This window comes from Mytilus trossulus, chromosome 1, assembly GCF_036588685.1.
Source record: "Mytilus trossulus isolate FHL-02 chromosome 1, PNRI_Mtr1.1.1.hap1, whole genome shotgun sequence".
NCBI classification, from domain to species: Eukaryota; Metazoa; Mollusca; class Bivalvia; order Mytilida; family Mytilidae; genus Mytilus; species Mytilus trossulus.
This window is the reverse complement of record NC_086373.1, coordinates 109,210,097-109,236,835: the sequence shown is the minus strand read 5'-3', so window position 1 is coordinate 109,236,835 and position 26,739 is coordinate 109,210,097. Positions and strand designations below refer to the sequence as shown.

Genomic DNA, 26,739 nt, shown 5'->3' with positions numbered 1-26,739 from the left:
CTCACCAGTAACGCTCGAATAAAATGATTGTTAAAAAGACCAACTAAAGAACGAAATTGAAGAGCATTGAGGACCAACAATTCCTAAAAGGTTTTTCCAAGTACAACCAAGGTTGTCTATTCCTGGGGTAGATAAAGGTAACAGTAGTATACCGTTGTTCAAAAGTCATAAAACGATTGAGAGAAAATACGGGTTTCAAACTAAAATCTAGGGAAACACATCAACTATAAAAGGAAACCAACGAAATAACAGAACACAAAAGTGCACCATTAACAAACAACAATGCAACATCCAAACAAATGAAGTATTGGATAACAACTGCCATATTCCTGACTTGGTACAGGAGATTTAAGAAAAAAATGGTGGATTCAACCTGGTTTTGTGGCTTAATATTTCAAAAAATCAAAGTTTATGAATAACTTAATTTATAATTATGGCCATATCAATGATAATTCATGTCAACACAGAAGTGCTGACTACAGAGCTGGTGATATGACAGTTTATCAGTTTTGCGAACACAGTATGTCTAAAACTAGTATACTTTCTTAATCTCTTTTTTGGGCAAGCTGTGATAGATTGATCAATTTGCTATTTGCTCGAGTAAGAATTTTTTTTATATAAGGAAGCATTTTAAACAAAAGACTTGATTAAACTCACAAGGAAGTGAACAGGAGTTTTTATGTAATTTTCACTTTCATAACTGGCACAGCTTTCTTTGAAAGTGTAGAAGGGAATATATCAAATACAAAAGTAAGTAAATAGCCGCATCACAGTAATGAATTACAAACCTTTCAAGATTAACTCGTATATTATGAAATCAAATATAAGCATGTGTCAGGCTGTTTGACTTTAAAAGGTGTCAGATCATCCTGTCAAATTGATGGATTTTTTTGTAATGAATATCTAGTGGCAAATATTGAATGTATCTGCAAAACAATCGCATTTTACAGAGTATTTATTTGTCACCAAGACATATTAAAAAAAAATCAACTAAAATGACAAATGTAAAACATTTCAAACGAGAAATCTAAAGGCCTATTTCTATTTTATGTACAAAATAATGAACGGCGGGGTAAAACATTTTTTTGAGATCTCAACCCTCCCCCTATACCTCTAGCCAATGAAGAAAAAACGAACGCACAACAATACGCATAGTAAAACTCAGTTTAATTTAAGAGAATACTAAAGAAAATGACAATAATACATAAATTAACAACGAACTACTAGCAGATACTGACATGCCTGCTCCAGACTTCAATTAAACTGATTGAAGATTATTTCTTCATCATATGAATATCAAACACAATCCCTCCCGTTAGGGGTTTTGTATTATAGCATCATAAAATATACGAGAAGAACATAACCCGTGTCATGCCAACAACTGGTTTTAGAATAAATATGTTTAAAACCGATGAAAAGACCCTATAAGTGAATCAATCTTAAAACCAAAATATACAATCTTAAATGACCTGATAAAAGTAACAAATAAATGATAATTAAAAGGAAATGTAGGAAGTTTTAATCTTATTTTTCAGCATCATTACTAACATATTATTGTTATGGCTGTATATGTAGATGGAACAATATTAAATACAAAGTGAGTTGGCATACCATATGTCATTATAATCACTATAACTGGACACATCAGTCTCTTCCATTCTAGTCGTCTGTTCTCACTTTTAAAGCTTTGTTTGTCTTTTGAAAGTGCATTCGATCATTAATCTTAACTTAAAAGCAGAGTAAATTTCGATGTTTTCGGGTGAAAAGATACATACGGTTTTAGTTTTCCCAAATTTGGCAACATTTTATGCTACTTGTTTTAGATTTTAGAAATATAGATTGAGAAATTTCTCATTCTTACCACATTTTGTGTTGATTTACTCAGAAACGGTGTTTAAATGTGTACTCGTATCAATAAGAAAGTAAAACAGTTATATGCAATATAATTGCGACCTCAAACAAATTAACTGGGTAAGTGAGTTTCTAATAATTTTAATATTAGTTTAAAACCTGTGCAAATACAGAGATTAAACCAAAGACCTTCCGCACTTGAGACGAGCATGGTACCGCCAGTGACGCGTTCACGGAGACGCTTTGTGATAAGTCAAACTCATTATTATATGATCGAACAAATAATACTATTAAATGAGAAAAAATCTATATTTGTTCCATGGAATTGACAACTTGACAACTTTCCTCCTATTTATCGAAACTGTTTTACATTAAGGAAACTTTAAATATCCTTCATCATCTAAAATTTCCTTGTTTACATTTTAAAATTCTAATTACTGTCTTTCTTGGGAAGTATTTTTAAAAGAATAATTTACATTGTTTTTCAACTTCATCGATAGTTACAACTTTTTGATTTATAAATTTCTAAAACGCATATTTGATTTTTTTTTATGATAATGAGAATAAGTAATGTGTCAAAGAGACAACAAAGAGCTAGATATAGCACAAGGTCACAAACGAGTCTTCATCACAGTGATCAAATTCGACACCCTTTAAACAATACAGTATAATGGTTCAGCGAAATTGGACGTCACACTAAAATTCGAAACATGAAAATGGACCAAAATTAAAAACAAAGATTAATGTTTAACAGAGGCCAGGAGTTCTTGACTTGGGAAGGAGCAAAAATATTGCGGTGTTAAACATGTTTTATGAGACCTCAAACTTCCAGCGTAAAAACCATATGAATGAATCATTATTGATTCCAAAAATGCTGCCTTTAAAGACCTGTCCTAAGTCAGGAATCTGATGTTCAGTGGTTATCGTCTGTTAATGTGGTTCATAAGTTATTTTTTCTTTTCGTTTTTATTTAGATTAGACCGTTGGTTTTCCCATTTGAATGGTTTTACACTAGTAATTTTGGGGCTCTTTATAGCTTGCTGTTCGGGCTTACTTTTATTAATTGTTACTTGGACGGAGAGTTGTCTCATTTGCATTCATACCACATCATCTTGTATCTTTCTACTGACAACAATATTGTAACTACATTCCTTTTGAAAAAGTCTGTTTCAAGGTTTGGTAAGATTTTGAGGTGAAAGCCGTAATTTTTATGCTTTATATAGAATATTACTATAAAAGATGGAATGTAAAATTTTGCCTGAACGTATAAGATTTTTGCACTTTGATTTATATTTATATTGTAATGATGATTACATTTAGTAATTGTTTTGGCAATTTGTGAGATTGAAATCCTTGGTGAAGTATTTTTTCAGTTACCTAGATTTTTCTTTCGATACGAAAGAATACGTTGCTACATACACGAGCGAATCGCGAAAGTTGGGATATATGAAAACTATAACATGGTGGCAAGGAAACTTCACCATCTAAAAAAGAAAAATTACCAATAAGAAATAAAACATCATCTCTTTTATTATAAGACTGGCACATTTGATAACTATTACCTCATAAACATGTTTAACCCCGCCGCATTTTTGCGCCTGTCCCAAGTCAGGAACCTCTGGTCCTTATTAGTGTTATATTATTTTAATTTTAGTTTCTTGTGTACAATTTGGAAATTAGTATGGCGTTCATTATCACTGAACTAGTATATATTTGTTTAGGGGCCAGCTGAAGGACGCCTCCGGGTGCGGGAATTTCTCGTTACATTGAAGACCTGTTGGTGACCTTCTGCTGTTGTTTTTTCTATGGTCGGGTTGTTGTCTCTTTGATACATTCCCCATTTCCATTCTCAATTTTATTATCGTAAATTTTAATACCAAGCTTCCTTAATAATAAGGATATCAATCATACTCAAAAATCTCAAATTGTAACTCATACCAATAAAGTAACATTTCGACAACTAGTGTTCCTCAGTTATTCCCTATTGGAATTTCGTAACTCGACGGAATCTCCAGTTGTCGTATTTAAGCAGGACCAATTGACATAGTTTGTTTTGTTTCTGTTTGTTGAAGTAAAAAAAAGACGTAAACAAATTTCAATATGTATTTTTGCGTTTGACTTTTGAATGATCATTAAATTGGGTATGTGAATTTTGAACAGATTTGAAATCACCTGTTCCAAATCAGGAATATGAAAGTTGTTATCCATTTTTTTTTATGTATTTGAGCTTTTGATTTTTATGATTTTACTTTTTTTCAATTTACTGCTTCAAAGAGCCGTCGTTCAGAGAAAAATGATATTTTCCGACCAATGTTAGTTTAATGTATCCTGTTAGTGTGAAAACCTCGAATAAATAAAATATATGTCGAAAAACTGATTAGACATGGACTATTTAAGATGCTTTAGAAAACCGGATAGTCCTCCTTTAAATCGTTTAGTTCGCATAGTTTATTTGAAGGATATTAGGTATACTCTTCAATTCAGACAAATGCGAAATTCAATCTACATATAAACAATTCGTGTCCCGCAGAACCCTAGTGTCTCAACTACTTTAGCTGTTGTGTATGTTTTCAGTGCGATAACGTTGTTTGGTTGATCGATGACGAAGGAATTTTGGATCGCTAGGTCTCGCTTTTTCGACAAATGTCACAGGCTCAACGAAAAATAAAAACCCGATTTACCTTTCTAGATAATAGTTATCAAAAGTACCATGATTATAATAAAATAAAACACCAGACGCGCGTTTCGTCTACATAAGACTTATCAGTGACGCTCATATCAAAATAGTTATAAAGCCAAACAAGTATAAGGTTGAAGAGCGTTGAGGACTCAAAATTCTAAATCTTTGAACTTTATCTGCAGACTGTATGTAATGTTAACTGGAAGAAAGTTTATTTATAAGTAATATACAGAAGAGGAAATATTTTTTTACAAAATTTTACTTCTAGATACTAGCATTTGATCATATTCAAGCTTCTGATTGAATTTGGTACTGACCCAAGATAGTCTAAGAAAGTTTTTTAAACGGTAACCCCAGAGTGATTGTTATGTGAACTGGAAGAAACAAGTCAATTTATAAGTAAAATTAATGATAAACAAGATATTTATTTTCCAAATTTACTTTTGCATACTATCTTGTCATCATAAACAAGCACCCCATTTCCATTCTCAATTTTAATCTGTCTAAGTTTGGTAGAAATCCAGGATAGCGTAAGAAAGTTATAAATTTTTTTAAAAACTTTAACCACAAAGTGAATATTTGTAGCCGCCGACGACGACGGAAGGTAGGATCGTAATGTCTTGCTTTTAGACAAAAGTAGCAGGCGCAACAAAATCTGTGTTCTATATCACATGCAAAGTGTTACTAAATATATAGTATTTTTTTGTAGGTAAGAGACTATACATTCAGAATGAACAACGTTAAAGACTGGTGTAAATCGATATTTATTCTCCCCCTGACAGCTGGGAACTGCAAAAGCAAAAGAGACCACAATCATATCTCCCATGATGGAAGTATCGCAGGGTTAATTATGCTTACCACTCTAGTAGTCGTTCTAGCTGAAATAATACTCATGTGCCGTTCGGTTCAGGAAACAAATAAAAGAGCACCTGATATCTCACAGCAACTACTCACTGCGTTGAACTGCATAGGAATTTTGTCCTGTATATCAGTTGGAGTACGAGAACAAATAAGAAAGAGATATATTTTGAATACTCGATCTCATGATAAAAGCCAATCCCTAAAGTTGAAATTTTTATGTTTGTTTTGCTTTGGGTGTGTAGTTTATCGTACCATGAAGATAGCTGTTCATGTTAAATGCAAGGTGTATGTCCGTATCGAGGATAGTATGGAAAGCACCGTTTTATATGATGTGTCATGTCTTTCCTTCTATCTGATACAGACATCCTTTGTCCATTATTTTTCTAGATACCAGTTCGTCAATTCTTTGTTTACCTTGTATGGTTTAGTCATAATTGTAGTGACAAACATTTCCTCATGGGTTTACCAAGCTACTAGAGAACACGATCTTTTAAGAAGTTCTCCTGAAAACACAACAGATCGATGCCTAGAAAGTAATACATCTCTTTTCATAGGTCATCTTTTTCAAAATGCAAGACCTTTTACTGAACCCATGCTTGCCGAGTATCCTCTACTGTGTTTAATATTTCTATCTGAAATGTGGCCAGGGACAACGAATAAACACTGTAATATAGAAGAGAACTGTAATGAATCTGAAGACGCAACAGAAATGACAACATTGTTACAAAGCGATAGTAGCGTTTCGCGTAGACTAGTCTCTGTTCGACGGAAAGTATGGATAACTGTATGTACGGTACTAATAAGTGGTATGATATATTTACCTAAACTAGTTACTGAACTGTTGAATTTATTCTGGGATTTAGGAACTAATTTTTTCTGGATTTCCTCCATAACTACGACACTCGAATATACTGTACAATTCCTTGCTCTTGCTGTATGCTTTCGTGCAGTGCGACGTCAAAGACCGCGTAAAGAGCACACCTCATATGACATGGGAAAAGTTCTGTTGATTCTTAGCTTTATCATATCGACAGGATATTTTATTCTGCCCTTAATGATGCAAATACTTCCCATTTTCATAAAATACCGAGGTTTCTTGATTTATAAAGATATTTTAAGAATTATTGTCCTGTATCTCCAAACCGTTTACATTTTGCAGATGACAAAGTATACAATTACATCTCCAGGATCGCAGTATTTCTCGTTTCATGATGCATGTCTATTCATCGGTCTCATCAATTTTGGTTATTGGTTTTCAGATACTTTCATCGTGGTTCAATATAAACAGAAATTCACCCATCCTTACTACCGTAGTGTAGAAATAGGAAACAGTAATATTTTCTGGTTTCCTTTCATGTTATTTTACAGATTTGAATGTTTCATGTGTTTTTATTCTTTGTACAGGTCTTAATTTCCATAACACATTTTTATAAGTCGCGTCTGAAAATAAAAGTAAAACTGAAGCACCTGAGATCACCTCCAGTTTTTAATGGAAAAAAGTACGGTGACCCATGCTTTTTATCATATTTTTGACAAAAGCATGATATAAACTTCATTTTGACAAATTATCAAAAAAATATGGATTTAAAAAAGAGGGACGAAAGATACCAAAGGGACAGTCAAACTCATAAATCTAAAATAAACTGACAACGCCATGGCTAAAACTGAAAAAGACAAACAGACAAACTATAGTACACATGACACAACCTAGAAAACTAAAGATAAACAACACAAACCCCACCACAAACTAGTGGTGATAACAGATGCCCCGGAAGGGTAAGCAGATCCTGCTTCACATGTAGCACCCGTCGTGTTGCTTATATGATAACAAATCCGGTAATTAAGACACCCAATGTGCAAAACATTCGATTATTCGAAAAACAACTATTATGCTATTGGCCACTTTAGCTCTCTTCAATTTTTGCATTTTTTGTCGTTTTTATGCAAACAATATTTTGTACCCTGTACAATGCAACGATGTGTTGCAAAAAGTCAATTCAATGCAATTAATATTTGACAATGTAGTACTTAACGTCGGAGGAGGGTTCACCCAAAGTACATGCTATTTACAGTTCTAAGAGACGGGCTATAATTAATGTGCAAATTGAGATTTAAAAAAAAACAAACAAATTCTTACATACGAATGATAGCAATGGCATAGCAGGATATGGTGTATATTTTAATGAGGTAGCAATAGGAGATAAACTTGATATATCTCACCACGCAGGTTTAAATGTTAATAACGAATCTATACAGGGCAGTTATGTCTCATTCCTCTCTACAGTGTACTTATCGGACTAACAACTAAAATATATCCCAATGCTGTTATCAAATTGACAAGAAGAAAGATTTTGTATCATCTTAAACTAATAGTGTAAAAAGAAGTAATAACAAACATGAATTAGTTTGTACTGATTATCAAAGCAGTTATTTGCTCATTCATTTGAATTATTTCTTATTTGAATTATTTATTGTATAATTATGTATGTTATGGAAAATAAAACGTAAAATGTGAATTATAGAGGCTATGGTTTATCTGAACTATATTCATCTGGAAAGCATTCCTAAAAGTCACATGTACACACATGTATAGATCTCGGGAAGTGATATTGTTCTTGACGCATACATCCAATGTGTCTACTAAATCCTTTTGATTATTATCAAAGTTAAATAAAGTAATAAATATTGCTGTGGTTAGTTTTTCTCTCAGAATTTTTACCTTGAAAATAATTATCATGAGGAAGTTTTTTTTTATCACAAAACATTGTAGAATAATTGACAAGGAATTGAAGCAAGTTTTAGCCCCAATTTTCGCTATCCTAACTAACACAATATTCCTCGCCGGGTAATGTAGATGGAACACATCTAAATAAAAATAGGTTACACATATTGATAAATATGACATTCTTTTTCTCATGAAATCAAGCACGCATACATATACATATGCGACATATCTTCAGGTATTTAACCGTAAAGTTGTTAGATTAACATATTTGGTCAAAAATATAAGAATAAAAGCTTTACATTTCCAAGAGCTTGCAACTGCTATTCAAACTTTATAAACGTCATCCGTTTCAGAGCAGAAAATTAACGAACAAGGGTGACATATATGTCAAATGACGTCTCGTCCTTTTTCTAAAATAACGTGAGCAGAAAAAAACCAAAACATTCTTGATGAATATTCTGTTGTTTATTTTCTGAATAGTCACTAATCAAATGGCAAAATCAAAAGCTCACATCAAACGATTGGACAAAAACTGGCATATTCCAGAATGACAGTTTTCTACCACACCGGAAATTTAACCTGCGACAACTCGCACTTGAAAAGAGATTGGTACCTACAATGACAAGGCCAAACAGACTGTTTTATAAAATGGCAGCATAATTATTGTATTATCACAAACAACGACATAATATGTTTGTTCCATGGTATTTAAAATATTCATTCCTTGTTAACGAACTGCTTTCTTTTCTCTTATGGTTCTATTTCTTACATGAAAAGATATTTCTAGTATCACACGCAGATACGAAAAAAAAAATTAGAAAAAAACTGCAAACATTATTCGCTTATCCAGCATCATATGACGATATCATGACATTTCCATCGGCTATTCGTTATGTCACTGATGTCTTTCATAAATTGAAATGATGAACAGTTCTTCAAAAATTTGTAAGGGTTCCTCGGAACCCAGTGTCTCGCCTACTTTTGCTGTAAATCGCAGGCTCAACAAAAATGAGGCAAAAAATCATTAAAAATATTCCTCTTGATACTATCCTATGATTGTAAGAAGGTTCTGTCCAGGTTTGGTAAAAATCTAGGTCAGTTAATGAATCTAATAAATGTGTTGAAAACTTTAACTGCAGACTGTATGTAATGTTAACTGGAAGAAAATCTAAGTTAATTCAAAAGTAAAATACAGAAAAAATGGAGTTATCTTTATACAAAATTTACTATCTTATGATCATAAATAAGCTTCTGTCCAAGTTTGGTACAAACCCAGGATAGTTTAAGAAAGTTATTCAAATTCTAAAAACTTTTACCACAGAGTGAATGTAATGTTTCCCTGCAGAAAAAATAAGTCCATTTAAAGGTAAAATACGGAATAAATGGATTTATTATTTTATAAATTTTGCCTCTGAATACTATCTAATGATCATAAACAAGCATCTGTCCAAGTTTGGTACAACCCAAGGATAGTTTAAGAAAGTTATTAAAATTCTAAAAACTCTAACCACAGAGTGAATGTAATGTTTCCCCGCAGAAAAAACTAAGTCCATTTAAAAGTAAAATACGGAAAAAATGGAATTATTTTTTTATAAAATTTGCTTCTGGATACTATCTTATGATCATAAACAAGCATCTGTCCAAGTTTGGTACAAACCAAGGATAGCTTAAGAAAGTTATTAAAATTCTAAATTTTTTAACCACAGAGTGAATGTAATGTTTCCCCGCAGAAAAAAACTAAGTCCATTTAAAAGTAAAATACGGAAAAAATAAAATTTTATTTTTACAAAATTTACTTCTGAATACTATATTATGATCATAAACAAGCTTCTGTCTAAGTTTGGTAGAAATCCAGTATAGTTTATGAAAGTTATTAAAATTTCAAAAACTTTAACCACAGAGTGAATATTTGTGGACGCCGCCGCCGCCGCCGACGACGACGGAGTGTAGGATCGCTTAGTCTCGCTATTTCGACTTAAGTCGAAGGCTCAACAATAATACACAAAATACGCACATTTCATCTGAAAATCTTCGTTTTGTCAAATTTTGTCATATTTTGAAGTGAACGACTCTTTTTTAAATGTGTGATTTTAAAGTTTGACTTCGGAAGAGCATATTTGACGTCATACTGGTATATTCTGAGCAGTTCGCGTTTTATATACATGTTTGTGTGTTTAATCCACAATAAAAATAAACAAAACATAAGACAAAGATTCTACATTTATGGTAAAGAAATATGCTGTTACCCCATAAAGCTTTGTCATCAATATACAGCAACTATAGATAGAGGTAATAGTGGCCTACCCAGTGCGTGAACCGGTGACAAAATATTACCTCCCCTGTAAACAGTGCGCTCTTATGACTAGAGGTAATCGGTAAAGATCAGCGGAAAATGTTGTACATTGTTTACGAGCTTGAAATGAGCTAACACAGACGAACTAAGACGTGTCAACGTAATGTGAATATGATAATGCACCAGGTAAATTATTAATTGTTAAGTTTATCGCATCATTGTATTTTCATATGATAGGTAAATAAGTGAATTTTCGATTTTAAGTGTCGTCAGGGCTCAAACCTGAAATCTTGCCATCCTTTCATTATTTTTTTTTAATACTAACCTATAGTCGGAACATCTTGATTTTCTCCCAATTTGTAAAGTTAATTATGCTGCTTGACATATATTTTTTTGGGGGAAAAAAATTGATATGCAGTCAAATGTGGCAGTTTTTAATATTTGTTGCTATGTGAAATAAAGGGAAGTAAATTAAAGTAAAAGAAGGCGGGCTTTTTCAAATAGTAAACAATTTTATTCAGATGCATAGTATTTTGTCAAATGATAAAGAATATCGTAGAAACTTGCTAGAAATTCATCTAATTTATAAAAGATATACAACATGACATACTGAAATTTGAAAATGGGTAAAACCATCATACCTTGAACAAATTCAGTAAAAAAAAAGGGGGGGGGGAAGAGGTAAATGCTACGAAATTTAGATTTTATTTTATTTGTTGTCGATAGCCAAAAGATGATTTGACATGCAACTAACTACTTTTTCAATTTCATTGTAAAGTAAAATTGTATTTTTTTTGGGGGGGTCTGTTGATTGTGGTCTGATATTCTCAGGTTCTCTTTGGATTGCCAAATAATATTATAATCATCTAATTAAATGTTCAAATTATTTTGCAGCGATGGTCTGTATGGAAGGAAGACTGTCATGAAACCCAACAGTTCCGAAAGGCCCTTTAAATAATTGCTTAACATCAATAGCGATGCCTTCCAGTGGTTGATTTAGCACAAGTTTAGCCAGGTTTTCCTTGTAATTGTGGCAGAAAAACCACTAGACAGTGTCATGCATTGAAAGGATATCAAACGGATATTTTATAGAATGATTCTCATACATATGACAAACATATGCATAGGAATGTGGAGCTAGTGTCTTTCATGCAGCAATTTTTAATTTCAAATATAAACTCCGAAAAGACAAGAGCATAGAAATGTATACCAATGAGAAACATTCTTTGTGAATAAAATCATTCCAAAACTTAAATGTGTCATAAGTGTCGCATTATTTATCAGTAGAGATAATCAGATTCCAGTAAGATTGTCCAACTGATGGTTTTTGTTTGTAATGTTTTGTAAATCTTAGTTGTTTTGACAAACTGGGCTGTACAGGTTGCCCGGCTGCCCCTTTCAGTGTGAGACAATACTTTGTTTATGACAAACAAAATTTATGATTCAAGACTGGAGCGGACCCCTTTTAGACAGTTAGTGCGAATTCTTTAGGTTTCAACCTTTACATGCAATACGGGGGGAGGGGGGAGATTTTTGCTACCGAGTCAAACATTTTTCCTAATAGTAATACATTGAGATTTAATATATACTTTGCTATATATAGTGTTTATATTAAAATATTGCCAAACAAAATTCATAAAATTTGGGATAATAATATTGTTTAAGAAAAACCCTTACCCCCTGTTCATCATAAAAGTTCATAATCTTCTGTAACACACGTGCATGGTTAATTCGGATCACATATTTTCTATTCCGATATTATAAGAATTTGAAGGTTAATATCATTTACAATTTCCTTCAAAAATTTTCTGGGATTTTTTTTTGCTATCAACGTTGAACCTCGAGGTAACATTGTAGTAAAAAAAAATCCAATAAAAACGTTGAATGTAAATGATATGCACCTTTAAAATCTTATATTGTAGAACTCATGTTGTTCAAACATAATGTGTAAGTTGATCAATTATGTTATGATGATTTTGATAAACTTCACATTAGGTAATCGTATATTGATTACATTATATCGAGTTGTCCCAACGATATACTTGTCGGTGTGCTCGATCATACGAATTTACCGACATTCATATAGACAAAATGACACAACTTTGAAAAATTCTTGTGACGAAACTACATTTCGGAACACGTTAAAAATTGGATACACAGAGAGCTACATTATTAAGGTTTGATATATATTTTTTTCAAAAAAAAAGAAAAATATGCAGTCAAATGTGGCAGTTTTTTACACACCCCTATGTTGAACAATAGGCTGTTCAATTAACAGCATGTTTGGCAATTAAAAAATCATATAGTAACAAATTTAGCTTTAACATATACTTTATTTATATTGGTTGTATAAAAGTTATATAATGGTTTTGTGTTTTAAGAGATATTCATCCCTATGCATATCGGGTTTTATGCGTAAATTGTCTCTCCTGTTTTTAGACCTTTTCTATCTCTTTCACGGTCTCACTAATTAGCGACAACAAGAATTTTAGCGACAACAAGCGTCAACAAGCGACAAGAAGCGACAACAAGAATGATTTTAGCGACAACAAGCGACAAGAAACTATTTAGCGACAAGAAAACATATTTTTTTTAATTAAAATTAATTATTGCAATAAAATTAAAAGAATATGCAAAAGAAAATAATTTTAGCGACAAGAAAGTTAAAATTGATAGAAAAAAATGAAACATTATTTACATATTTATTTTATCATCTATTATGTATAACAGCCAGTATTACGTTTAATTATTGTATTTTGAGATTACTTTTCCTTGTATTTTAGAACATATAATATTATTTATCTTATAATTTGTTTTTTAAAACTCTTTTCGTGCAATATATATATTAAGCTCACAAAATGAATTATTTGTGCATCATTGTCCTGAAAATATTGATACAAATTGTGAAATACAAAGAAACATCACATACAAATTTCTTTATATTTAATGTTAAAAAAAATGTTTTCTTGTCGCTAAATAGTCTTCTTGTCGCTTGTTGTCGCTAAAATAATTCTTGTTGTCGCTTCTTGTCGCTTGTTGACGCTTGTTGTCGCTTCTTGACGCTTGTTGTCGCTAATTAGTGAGACCCCTCTTTCATAAGAAGAGTGACTTTTCTATTGTTCTGGTGTCACTGGAAATCCCACTGTACCACTATTCAATAGACACATATTCTAAGTTTTATTTAGTTCTAAGAAATCGGACATTAGCTCAACAATACAATGCAATCCGTTGAATCATCTTTGTATCAACAAACAGTATTCTTCACCGTATTTAATGCTCTACTAGATAAATTGTATTTTTTTCAGGTAATGACTATACAACCAGAATGAACAAAGCCAAAGACTGGTGTAAAGCGATATTCATTTTTCCCCCAGAGAGCAGGGAACTTGACAAATATAATACCCCTTATGCCATATCTCATGATCTCATGATGGAAGTATATCGGGAATAATTGTGCTTATTAGTTTAGTTGTCATGCTAGCTGAAATCATGTACATTTCTCATACGTATCAGAAAAACACATAACAGCACCTCTTATCTCCCGATCTCGTCTCATTGTATTGTTCTACATAGGAATGGTGTCTTGTATCTCAGTTGGAATACAAGAACAAATCAGAAAGAGGTATACTTTAGATTATGATTTTCATGATAAAGCAAATCCCTTAAACTGAATTTTTTATGTTTGTTTTGTCTAGGCTGTGTAGTGTTTCGTATCATAAAGGTAACTGTTCATGTTGAATGTAAGGTAAATGTCCGTACCAACGATAGTCTTGAAGAAGCCATTTTATATGATATTTCGTGTATTTCATTTTATCTGGTGCATACAGGATTTATCTATCATTTCTGTAAATATAGATTCGTCAATTCTTTGTTTACATATTATGGTTTGATTATAATTGTAGTGGCAAATATTTCTTCGTTGACCCACTATGCCGATAGTAAACACGGTCTTTTGAGAAATTCCCCAGAAAACAACACAGATCGATGCTCCAACAAAAACTCATCTTTTTATGTAGGTCATCTATTTCAAAATGCAAGACCTTTTACAGAACCATTGCTCACCTAATATCCGCGTCTATGCCTAATATTTCTGTCTGGAATATGACCGAGGACAAAAAATAAGCCAGTTCATATAGAAGAGGATTGTTATGAATCTAATGAAGCGAATGAAATGACAAAATTGTTACAAATTCAAAGTAGCGTCCCGCGTAGACCAACCACTGTTCTTCAAAAGTAATGGATAAAACATTGTACTATACTAATAAGTGGAATAATATATTTACCTAAACTAGTAACTGAACTTCTGAGAATATAATATTTAGAAGCTGATTTTGTCTGGATTTCCTCTTTAACTACAACACTCGAAAAACTGTGCTTCTCCTTGCTCTTGTGTGGTGCTTTCATGAGGTGCAACGTCAATGTAGGCCACGTAAAGCGAATACCTTATGATATGGGAAATTTTCTGTTAATTCATAGTTTTATCATAACGACAGGATACCATACTTCTTTCTAAATGATGCAAATACTTCCCCCTTTTACAAAATATCGAAGTTTATTCATAATGGTAGACATTTTATCGATTATTTCTCCAAACCGTTTATATTTTACAGATGACAAAATACACAATAATATCCTCCAGAACACATTATTTATCAATTCATTATAGATGTCCAGTCCAAAATATCAAAAGAGGGACGAAAGATACCAAAGGGACAGTCAAACTCATAAATCCAAAACAAACTGACAACGCCAAGGCTAAAAATGAAAAAGACAAACAGAAAAACAATAGTACACATGACACAACATAGAAAACTAAAGAATAAACAACCAGAACCCCACCAAAAACTAGGGGTGATCTCAGGTGCTCCGGAAGGGTAAGCAGATACTGCTCCACATGTGGCACCCGTCGTGTTGCTTATGTGATTACAACTCCGGTAAATAGTCTAATTATATATAATTATATAATATATAAAAATCTTCCAAAATATCAACTGTCACAACCAGTGACGTATTCCGGGGTAGCGTTGGGTTATAGAGGGCGTACCTCTTTTTGATTGGAATGTATATATCTTTTTGGCAGGCAACAAAGGAATCAGTACTTTGACGCTGTTCAAAAGTCATAAATCGATTGCATGAAAACAAATACGGGCTACAGACTAAAAGCGAGAGAAACGCATCAATTATCAGAGGAAATCAACGAAACAATCGAACACTGAAGTGCAACAAAAAAACACACGACATTGCAACATACATAGAAACGAATTGATAGATAACAACTGCCATATTCCTGACTTGGTACAGGACATTTTCAGAAAACAATGGTGGGTCGAACCTGGTTTTGTGGCTTTGCGGGTCTTATTAAAAATCATCTATAGATTTCAACCAATATATGAATATGAGCTTGTTACTGTAATGTTATTTCACGAAATAGCAATTGTATTAGGCTATTTTAATTTGAATGTAATTTTCAAACTATGAAATATTTGTAAGATAAGATTATTGTACCATGTTTTACTAAAATCATGTGGTGTTGTTTGTATTTACTATGTACTGATGACGCATGTGCCAACCAGCTGGCGCTTGTCCCAGTTGTAAAGAGATAGTTTCACTGTGAAATATGTATACAAGTGTATTTTACCCATTCTCAATTTTATTTGTTCTCGTTTTTTATATAGATTTGGCCGTTGGTTTTCCTGTTTATATTGTTTTACAGTAGTTATGTAGGGGTCTTTTATAGTTTGCTGTTCGATTTGAGCATGTTGAGCAAACGCAAGTTTGAATTTTTAAGTAGCACATGAACACATATTGAAATGACTGTATGTCTGTCAGTTGTGCAACCAAACATGGACGCCTATTACACTTCAATAACCTCCTAGGCTTTTTGGGACTTCATTAAGACGAACTAAATACATCCGTTTAAACATTATCAAAGCTGAATTAGGATATAAATTGTTTATGACTAAAGTTTAGCGTGTTAATGGTGTTATAAGGAAGAATCTTAAACAAAAGAATGAATTACAATCACAAGGAAACTTTTAGTTCTACAAATATTTATCGTTATTTTCACTTTCAAAACTGTCAAAATATTATTGGGATTAATGTGTAGATGGAACAAATCTGTACACAAAGTAAGTTAGCAAAAACTGTATATTTATGCAGTTAAACACGTACTTAATATATTTCATCATTATATTAAAAATTTAAAAAGGACTCTGGCTGTTCGGCTTTTACGATATCAATCAATGCAGTTGAAAGGGCAACTTGTGGCAAGTATTGCAAACATACAAATGGTGACAACATGTGAATTAAGGCAACATTTAATTTACCGATTTACCGATGTTGAAAGATCTATATCATTTAAAGAAATAAATATGGTAACAAACAAAACCTGAGGGAATCAAATGAATTAAACAAATAAGTCAAACAACATTTAAATACTGTGCTATAAACGGTAGGTCTAAAGAATATCTTTCAACTTAACTACTACAGTTTCAATAACATAGCTTCATTCGTGCGTGTATTTTGACTTCATATGTCTTTTTTTCAAACATATGGTCAATATTAATGTGAGACAAATGATAACAGAGGGACATCCGAACTCATAAGTCGAGAATAAACCGACAACGCCATGGCTAAAAAAGAAAAAGACTAACAGAGAAACAAGGGCACATAATAAACTCATCATAGATAACATGACTAAATTTAGAACGCCATACGCGCGTTTCGTCTACAAAAGACTCATCAGTGACGCTCGAATCCACAAAAGTTAAAAAGGCCAAATAAAGTACGAAGTTGAAGAGTATTGAGGATTAAAATTCCTAAAAGTTTTGCCAAATACAGCTAGGATAATCTATGCTTGAAGAAGAAAAGCCTTAGTATTTCAAAAAATTCAAAAAATTTTAAACAGTAAATTTATAAATATAACCAACAATTCATGTCAGCACAATCAGTGCTGACTACTGGGCTTGTGACACAACAAAGAAAAGTAACGGCTGAGCAACACGATCCTAACCAAAAACTGGGGATGATCTCATGTAAAATGCTTAAAGACAGCTTAACTCTGCAATTTTGTAAGATTTTGGCATATTTTTATATTTAAATACTAAAGTATGATACGAACATTCTTAGCAAATTTTAATTAAAGCTTTGTATTGTGTTTTAGATACAGATTATTTCAGTTTGGATAAAGGCATATAATTAAAATTGAGAATGGAAATGGGGAATGTGTCAAAGAGACAACAACCCGACTATATAAAAAACAACAGCAGAAGGTCACCAACAGGTCTTCAATGCACCCAGAGGCGTCCTTCAGCTGGCCCATAAACAAATGTATACTAGTTCAGTTGAATATCAAAAACAAATGTATTTAAGTTAAAATACATTTTTGTTGTTCAACTTCCTGTACCTTTAAACAACTTTCTGATTAAAATCATATCAAAGTTAAACAGGGAAATATACCCTTCCTCTTTGTACTAGACCGTTTCACAATGTTGACTTGTTAAAAATCTTGTTATCAAGATTTATTGCGGATGTATCTTAGCTTTTTTTACTGTTAAAATTCTTTTACATTGTCATATCAGAGTATTTTTTGGCATTTCTTTGTGATTTTGTCTCCGGTTGATTCGTATCAAAGGCAATCTTACCAAATTTATTCATATTATAAGGGGGATGATAGGGAACCATGGTGAAGAAATTCTATAATACTCAATTAAATTGGTCTAAAGGTTACTGACAAACAAGATTTCGTCATACATGGTGTCAACCCTTAATTCATACAGCATGCAAATCACACCTCCAATTCATCCATCAAGACATTGCATATGTTGTTCTTTATTTTCTCTCGCTTGTCTTGGGTGATTTTTGTTGTCGTTATTTTTGTCAAAAAAAACTGTTGACACAGAGATGTGTTGCGCTTTTATATATTTGGTAGTATAATGCAATGAAAAAAAAATGGCAATACATAAACATTTAAAATTATGCAAAACACTCAAGTTCAATCAACCATGAATGAAAGGACAAGTTTAATATACGTCCCTATTAGCTTATGGTCAATTCTATTTTAATCTTATAAAGAATTTTAAAACAATACTTAAAAAAACAACATTTGTAACCTAAATTTCTCAGTCGGAGCTCAGGTATATGCATGAATGAATATTTTAATATAGGACGCAACCTGAATTATAACAAACAATTACACAAGTAATATATACAAGTAATTTTCAGACGGCCAAATAGGCTTGATGCACTGTAAATTGAGTAGCATTATTGAAAATAAATTTATGTAAGGTTAAGTCATCTCTACGCCAAAACAAATGAATAAAACTGGTTCCAAATACAACAATAGTTTAAACATCTAGATTAATGCAGATTAAGCATCGAACACAATACTAGTATTCTAAATCATATTACATAAACTGTTATACAACGGAACTAGATATTGCCATTTCACTTGTAAAATCAACATATACCCACAAAATGTACAAAAGAGGAAATCCTAAACACTGGCATGTCTGCTCTATGTGCCGTTGGAAATTCGACAAAGTATGAAGAAACTTCTGTCACTGAACTGGATACCAAACATTCTTATATTGCTGGTGTCATCAAGTTCTCCACGAAATATCGTTTATCCTAGCTTTATATAAATCTAAGTCTTTCCCCCTTTGTAATAATGTGAAATTATTTGACTTCTCTACTTTTCACCCAAGTATTCCACATTCATAACTAAAGTATTTAGTGATAAGTCAAATGTTGTTTCATTGTTGGTTTATGGCTTACTGGTATAAATGTCTTAATTTAGAAAAGGAAAAAATCCTATATGATTTACTTGATAGGAGGTACCTTTTTACAAAAAGGCTATTTGACTAAGAGATTGAAGTTAGTTAGTATATGTCACAGATAACCACTTGTATGTTCTGATGATTAAGTTCACAATCTTCTTATCTTGCCCTCGAATTTGACGTCACCAAATGAGATTTATAACCAATATATACTTGCAATGAGCAACATGACGGTTGAAAATTAGCTCATCATAGATACCAGGACTTAATTTTGTATATACACCAGTTTCGTCTACAATAGATTCATCAGTGACGCTCGAATCCAATAAAGTTAAAAAGGCCAAATAAAGTACGAAGTTGAAAAGCATTGAGGATCAAAATTCCTAAAAGTTTTAAATCAAATTGTTTTTCAGGTTCGTATATAAACTTGGTCTTTATATATCTATGAAATTTTGTGTAATCATTCTTTTAGACTTTCGTTTTTGACATGGCGGTCAGTGATACTTCGATTTATAAATGTTTTAATATTATCACCTTGATATATTCTGTCTCTCTTATCCGTCTGTTTTATATGTATATACTAAATCAAAAATGAAGAGGGGGGGGGGATAGTTCAGCTTTCTTTAATTTGGTAGTTCATTGTATATTTATAGGTGGTAACTAGATCTTCAAAATGAATAAAGTCAAAGACTGGTGTAGAGCGATATTTATTCTTCCCCTGACGGCGGGAAACTGCAAAAAGGAAACACACCAAACTTCAATCTCCCATGACGGAAGTATAGCTGGAATAATCGTGCTAACCAGTTTAGTAGCCATGCTAGCTGAAATAGTGTATATTTGCAACACCTTTGAGCAAAAAAGTAGAACATCACCCGAAATATCCAGACCACTTCTGATTGTACTAAACTGTCTTGGAATTTTGTCCTGTATCTCAGTTGGGATTCGAGAACAAATCAAAAAGAGATATATATTAGATACTGATACTCATGATAAAAGCAAATCCCTTAAGTTAAAATTTTTATGTTTATTTTGTTTTGGCTGTGTAGTGTATCGTATCCTGAAGATAGCTTTCCATGTTGAATGCAAGGTGTTTGTCCGTATCAGCGATAGTCTGGAAGGAGCCGTTTTGTATGATGTTTCTTGTCTTTTGTTTTATCTGATACAAACATTGTTTATCTATTATTTTTGTAAATACCAATTTCTCAATTCTTTGTTTACCTTTTATGGTTTGATTGTAGTTGTTGTCACAAATATTTCGTCGTGGACGTACCATGCTACAACCAGTCTAAATTTTTCGGACACGTCGCAAAATAACACAGATCGATGCTTAGAAAGCAACTCATCTTTTTCCGTACGTCAACTGTTACAAAACGTTAGTCCTTTTACAGAACCCATGCTCGCTGAGTACCCGCTGTTGTGCTTGATATTTTTGTCTGGACTATGGCCGAGGACATCAAATAAGCCTTGTATTAATGATGTGGACAGTAATGTTACTTTTGAAACGTCGGAAATGACAGCATTATTGCAAAGTCAAAGCACCTTATCGCGTAGACCTGTCACTGGAGCACAGAGATTTGTGTTAACATATTGTGTCATACTAATAAGTGTCATGATATCTTTACCTAGAACAGTTATTGAAGTTCTCAGATTATTCGGGGTCATGGGTGCTGATTTTTTCTGGATGTCCTCAATAACTACCATATTCGAACATGCTGTGTTACTTCTTGCACTTGTTCTGTGTTTTCATACAGTACAGCATCAGTGTAGACCGCGTATTGAGACTACTGCATACGACATCGGAAATGTTCTGTTGATTCTTAGCTTTATCATAACGACGGGATATTATACTCTGCATATAATGACTGAAATACTTCCAATTGTCACAAAATTTCGAAGCTTATTTATTATAAGAGATAGCATACGGATAATCGTTCTCTATCTCCAAACTGTGTACATTTTACAGATGACAAAATACACGATAACATCTTCAAGATCACGGTATTTCTCAGTGAATTATATATGTCTATTAATTGGCCTAATTAATTTCGGTTATTGGATTTCAGATACTTTCATCATGGTTCAATTTATCTACAAATTCCAAAATCCAGCATACTACAGTAGTATTTATATGGAAAACACGGATTCATTCTGGTTTCCTTTTGTTATGTTTTACAGATTCGAATGTTTTATGTGTTTTTATTCCTTGTACAAGTCTTAATTGATACTATGTACTATGATATTGTCCTGGAAATTTAATAAAACATTTTTTTAAATACTTAACCAGAAACACGTTTTCTGCAACTAATGTCGAAATACGGATATTTTTTCATTGACACCGTAAAAGATGTTACTAACAGACTTGACTCTTTCTTTTTTTAATTCTGTATGGTTTTAAATCATATCTATATTTTTGTATGAAGCACTTTCGTCTTGTAAGCATGTTTATTTCTCAAAGAGGAGTCTCAATTATAATAAAATGTTTAGTATAACTGCAATGTGTATTCATTCCTCATTTGTTCTTTCTGTATGTCCTTTCACAGTAAAGGACATTTCTGTTCTTTCAAAAAGCTCACAAAGTTTTGTAATAAGAAAATTTATAAAAATTACCATATAATTGATATTCATGTCAACATCGAAGTGCTCACTACTGGGCTGGTGATACGCTCGGACACGAAACGTCATCCAGCTGTGGCATCGACCCAGTGGTGTAAATAGTTATCAAAGGTACCAGGATTATAATTTAATACTCCAGACGCGCGTTTCGTCGTCGAAGGGCAGAATAAAGCAAGTTGTTGTTTACTTCCGCCTATGAGTGGAAATGTTTGTGAATAATATATTAATATATATAATAATATTGTGTTGTATCAGTACTCTTACTTGCCTAAGGAATGAATTGTAATTATGGCATTACAAACTAGAGTCTCTCAAGAGCATGTGTCGCTCATCTGACTCTAATTTTGCTTTTACCCTAGGATCATATATTCGGTGCAGGAAATGCTTACCCTTCCGGTTTTCACTCCATGTTTTAAGTGGAGTTCGTGTTGTTTCTTAATTATTATTTATAACTGTTGATGTAAATGTCCTTTGGTTTTGTGAGTCTTTGTTAACTCCTTGGTTTTGATTGTTATTGCCTTAAACGAAGTCCCCTGCTAGCGCCCCTGTTGATGCTGGATCCACTTCAAAGTAATAACACTTGGTTAGCACCTCATAATGAACATTTATGCCATGTCTGGTTTCATTCAATTTAGTGATTCTCTTTCTCACTACAACCAAATATCTATGCTACAATTCAGCATTATCAAGCTGCATATATTAAATCATTCCGTTCATAGAAACAATCAAAATTCTCCTTATACAGTGAGTAAAGGGAAATTTTTAATCAGGAAGTAGTTACATACAACTTTTTATTTTTTTAAATATTCTTCAATTGTTAAAATCCAACACTTTTGCTTTAAAGGAGCAAAGATAAATAAATAAATAAGTAACGACAACATTGAACCATAACAGTTTTATCATTTTCAGATGAATCTTTATTCATACCTAGGCTTTTAAACAGACTTATAACAGAATTCCGAGTGTCCATTGAACACGTTATGTGCAAGTTGAAATGCTATAAGGTAATGGAAATTCTTTGGTGACATCCTCGTCAAAAACTGAAACCCATTGTTGAAGTTTGTGGAAGTTTGGTAAATCGCAGAAAAAAACTTTTCTGTTAGTATAAAATCACAAAAACACAATATTACATTGTTTTGACTGTTTTGAGATAGCCCCCGTCATTTAAACTGTCTTACTATGACTCGTAGTCAGACTCGCGTCGGAGTCAGACAGTTATGTTAATCTCTAATACTAGCTATTGTACAGCATTGCTAAGTATATTTAAAGCACAGGTCAACTAGATATGATGAACATGATTGTCCACATCTGTTATGACAAGATGGAAATAAACGAAGTTGCAGTATTTGAATCGTTCTTGTTGATTGTTACGGCTGTTAAGTTTGGTAAACAAAATGAGACAACCATGTATTGTATTCGACAATATAAATTAATGAACTATGATTTTTGTTTGCCTTCTCAAAAATATTCCTAAATTTGTATGAGAAATTTTTTTTTTGCACATTATCAAAAGGATTAGATCAAATTGGTTTAAAAGACAAAATATGATGTATTAATTGGTAATATGTCATGCAAAATCAGTACCAGAACAACTGATTGGTGTTCGGCAATCACAATCAATAAAATAAAAGACACAATGTTCGATATGCAAAAAATCAGCGTATGCTAGTTGGGCAGAAATATTGTCTTGCAAATAAGATTCTGTTAACTCAAAATTTATCGCAAGTTTTACAAAAAATTCGAATATATAGCGACTGGGTGATATCACAATGATAAAAACTTGCATTGGGATATATAAAACTAACATTGTCGTCTAGATTTTCCTGAAATAGCATTCATATATCTGGCATTATTGTTTATTTAAAAAAAAAAAGCAGTAATAAATGCTTGCAATAATTTCTGGATTTTCAGTTATTGTTGCAAGGCTGTTTAACGTGCAAGGAGCATTGCATTTATCCTACATGGGTCAAATGATATAACATCCTCATTATTGGTCGGACGAACTGCATATTTCCACATCCCATTTACAGGTTTTTTTCTGTAGAATGGAAGGAGAAAAGGAGAAAAGTCAACCCTTGAGTATGGGTAAATATCTCTTCATTATTGACGAAATATAAAAACTGACAGGTAAAATAAGCAATCTCTAATGTATCATTTATCTCTCATATGTACATAGTTTTGAGGTAGATATTTTATTTCTGGTTCATGTGGATGTTTATCAATTGTAGATTAAAAATTGGAAGAATATATACCTAAATCAGTTGACATGTTTTTTGGTTTTTTTCTTCAACCATTTTTTCCAGTTTACTTGCAATTTCATACATTATAAGCCACAGTTGTTATCCATTCGTTTGATGAGTTTGGACTTTTGATTTTGCCTTTTGATTTTTGATTTTCCTTTTTGAATTTTCCTCGGAGTTCAGTATTTTTGTGTTTTTACTTTTTAGATCACCTCAAGTTTCTGATAGGGTTCGTGTTGCTCACACAAATTTAATACGTCCTTCCAACACCAAAGCTAAATATGGCATAAATCAAAAGCTACGGTGGTTAGTTTTGTTCTAAGAAGTTAAACCTTGAAAAAATTGTCAACAAAAGAATGAAGAATAATTGACAAGGAAATGTTCCAAGTTTTAACCATTATTTTTACTATCCTAGCTAAACAATATTTATTTGGCCATATGTGTAGATGGAGAAATATTAAATTCAAAGTAAGTTGGTATAACATATGTAAGTATACATTTATATGACAAAACACGTGAAAAAAGCTTCTCCTGCAATGCATACATCACCCGCCATACGAATTAACACTCGGTCAATATATATATCACAATCGTGTTTAGGGCACAACCGGTAAAATTACGAACCAGAAGACTAAACTGATATCCTAAAGATCTAACACCGCAAAAAACATGTCAATAGTGACACCAACACATTGGCAAGACACCAACACATTGTATCGGTCAACCAATTTGTGATAGTTACCATAAAACTTCATCCTTGACAGGGCATTGGATCGTAACCACTGTCTAGTGAAGATGATCAAACTTATGATGTGACGATTTCCGTCTTTTTTCTTCTTCATTAGGCTTGATTTTGTCCGTTTCAATGGGTTTTCCTTTTTTAATTTACCTTGGATGTCAACATTTTGTGTAATATTACCTTTTTATTTATTTTCTTATTACCCCGTTGGAGCATTTTTTTTGTGTAAGAACGAAACCTCTGTAATTATAGTCCCTGTTGTGTGAACATGCACGAGATAAACTGAGTAAATATAAACACCATAGTATGTAGCATAGAATATGTTACAAATTGTACTATTGATAACCTGAAAGCTGACAATTGTAACGTCCTTTTAAGGTTTTAATACCAAAGGAGAGAAAAGCGGCAGTTTGGAACTGACATGAATAATAGATTTTATGGATATATGAAAATTTGTTCTGTACCTGTATACAAATACGGATATTTATTTATTCAAGTTTGCTGCTATAAAATTAGGAAATGATTGTAAATTAAGGACTGTATCTCAATCAGTTCTGATTCATTGTCTGACTTTTCTTTGGGTCCTTTTAGGTTTATTCAGCTCCTCTATGTTGGATTTAAAACAATTGTTATACGGAAGTTTTTTTCACAAAAGAATAGAGAACATATAACTGACAAGGAAATTTAACAAGCTTTAACCGTAATTTTCAATATCCTTACTTGCTCAATATTCGCTGGGTCGTATGTGCTGAAGAAACAATATCAAATACAAAGTAGATTGTCATTGCATTTGTAACTTAATGATTCGCTCACAGTGGGTCCACTTGAAAGGTAAATAACAGTTAACACAAGTTATTAGTATGTACGCCAAAAATGTGACATCGTTTAATTCTAATATAAAAAAATCCACGAATGCAATTTAGCGTAAATAAAGATAATAAAGGATGAAATGTTTCACTACCATATGCGACTTAATCAAACAATTTTTTTCATTGCGCTATAATCTATAATTCTGCATATAAGTGGATATACATTTGTAAGATAAAATACATATATCATGCATATGTTTATCATCAAAGTATTAAATGCTCTTAAGATAGCTGAAAACAGCACTTAGTGTAATTAACTATAAAAGAGGGACGAAAGATACCAAAGGGACAATCAAACTCATAAATCGAAAATAAACTGACAACGCCATGGTTAAAAATGAAAAAGACAAACAGACAAACAATAATACAAATGACACAACATAGAAAACTAAATAAAAAGTGACACGAACCCCACCGAAAACTAGGGGTGATCTCAGGTGGAATAAAAGCTAACAAAAGGCACCAGATTTAAAATTTAATAAGCCAGAAGTGCGTTACGTATACACAGGACTAACTAGTAACGCCCAGATACAAAATTTCGAAAGCCAAAACAAGTATTAAGTAGAACAGCACTGAGGAACAAAAGTTCAAAAAAATTGTCCCGAATACGGCTAGGTTTTTCAGCTTGGGATAAGAACATTCTTATTGATTATAATAATTTATACTTTTGAAAACGGTAAATTTTATAAAATGACTATATAATAGATATACATGATTAAACTGAAGTACTAACTTATTACAGAAAAATCCGATACATTACATAAACCAACATAATCCAACACACAAAAATACACACACATAATCCATATCATTCCATCAACTGGTTGTATAATAAATGTGTTTATTTCCGATGTAAAAACACTATGTGTGAACCAATATTAATTCGAAAAAAAAGATAGTATACAGCTAGTTCCCTATAGAATTCGGATAAGATGACAATATACGGAATCTCCAGTCATCATATGAAGCAGGTCCAGTTGACATAGTTCTCTTGTTCGTTGGTTCTAGAAAATGACAAAAAAAAAGAGTTCGAACAAATTTTTAGCATTGTGATATTTTAAATGCTTATATAATTAGGTATGGGATATTTT

At 32.3% G+C, this 26,739-nt stretch overlaps 2 protein-coding genes across 2 annotated transcripts; both read left to right on the top strand.

Annotated features, from left to right (window-relative positions):
* The first annotated feature begins 663 nt into the window (after positions 1 to 663).
* LOC134697174 (uncharacterized) lies at positions 664 to 8,008 on the top strand. The gene is made up of 2 exons (XM_063559259.1): positions 664 to 750; positions 5,241 to 8,008. Exon 2 carries the CDS (start codon positions 5,262 to 5,264, stop codon positions 6,801 to 6,803), a length of 1,542 nt encoding a protein of 513 aa, XP_063415329.1. The 5' UTR covers positions 664 to 750; positions 5,241 to 5,261; the 3' UTR covers positions 6,804 to 8,008.
* A 3,219-nt stretch (positions 8,009 to 11,227) lies between these two features.
* LOC134705772 (uncharacterized) lies at positions 11,228 to 21,682 on the top strand (the record flags this gene model as incomplete). Its single annotated transcript, XM_063564493.1, has 2 exons — positions 11,228 to 11,241; positions 19,887 to 21,682. Coding segments are annotated over 2 exons (1,533 nt in total), but the record flags the coding sequence as incomplete, so codon positions are not given.
* Positions 21,683 to 26,739: the final 5,057 nt, after the last annotated feature.

Bases quoted from the DNA above. Each gene is read 5' to 3' on its own strand.
- LOC134697174 (XM_063559259.1), top strand. From the start codon at position 5,262: ATGAACAACGTTAAAGACTGGTGTAAATCGATATTTATTCTCCCCCTG.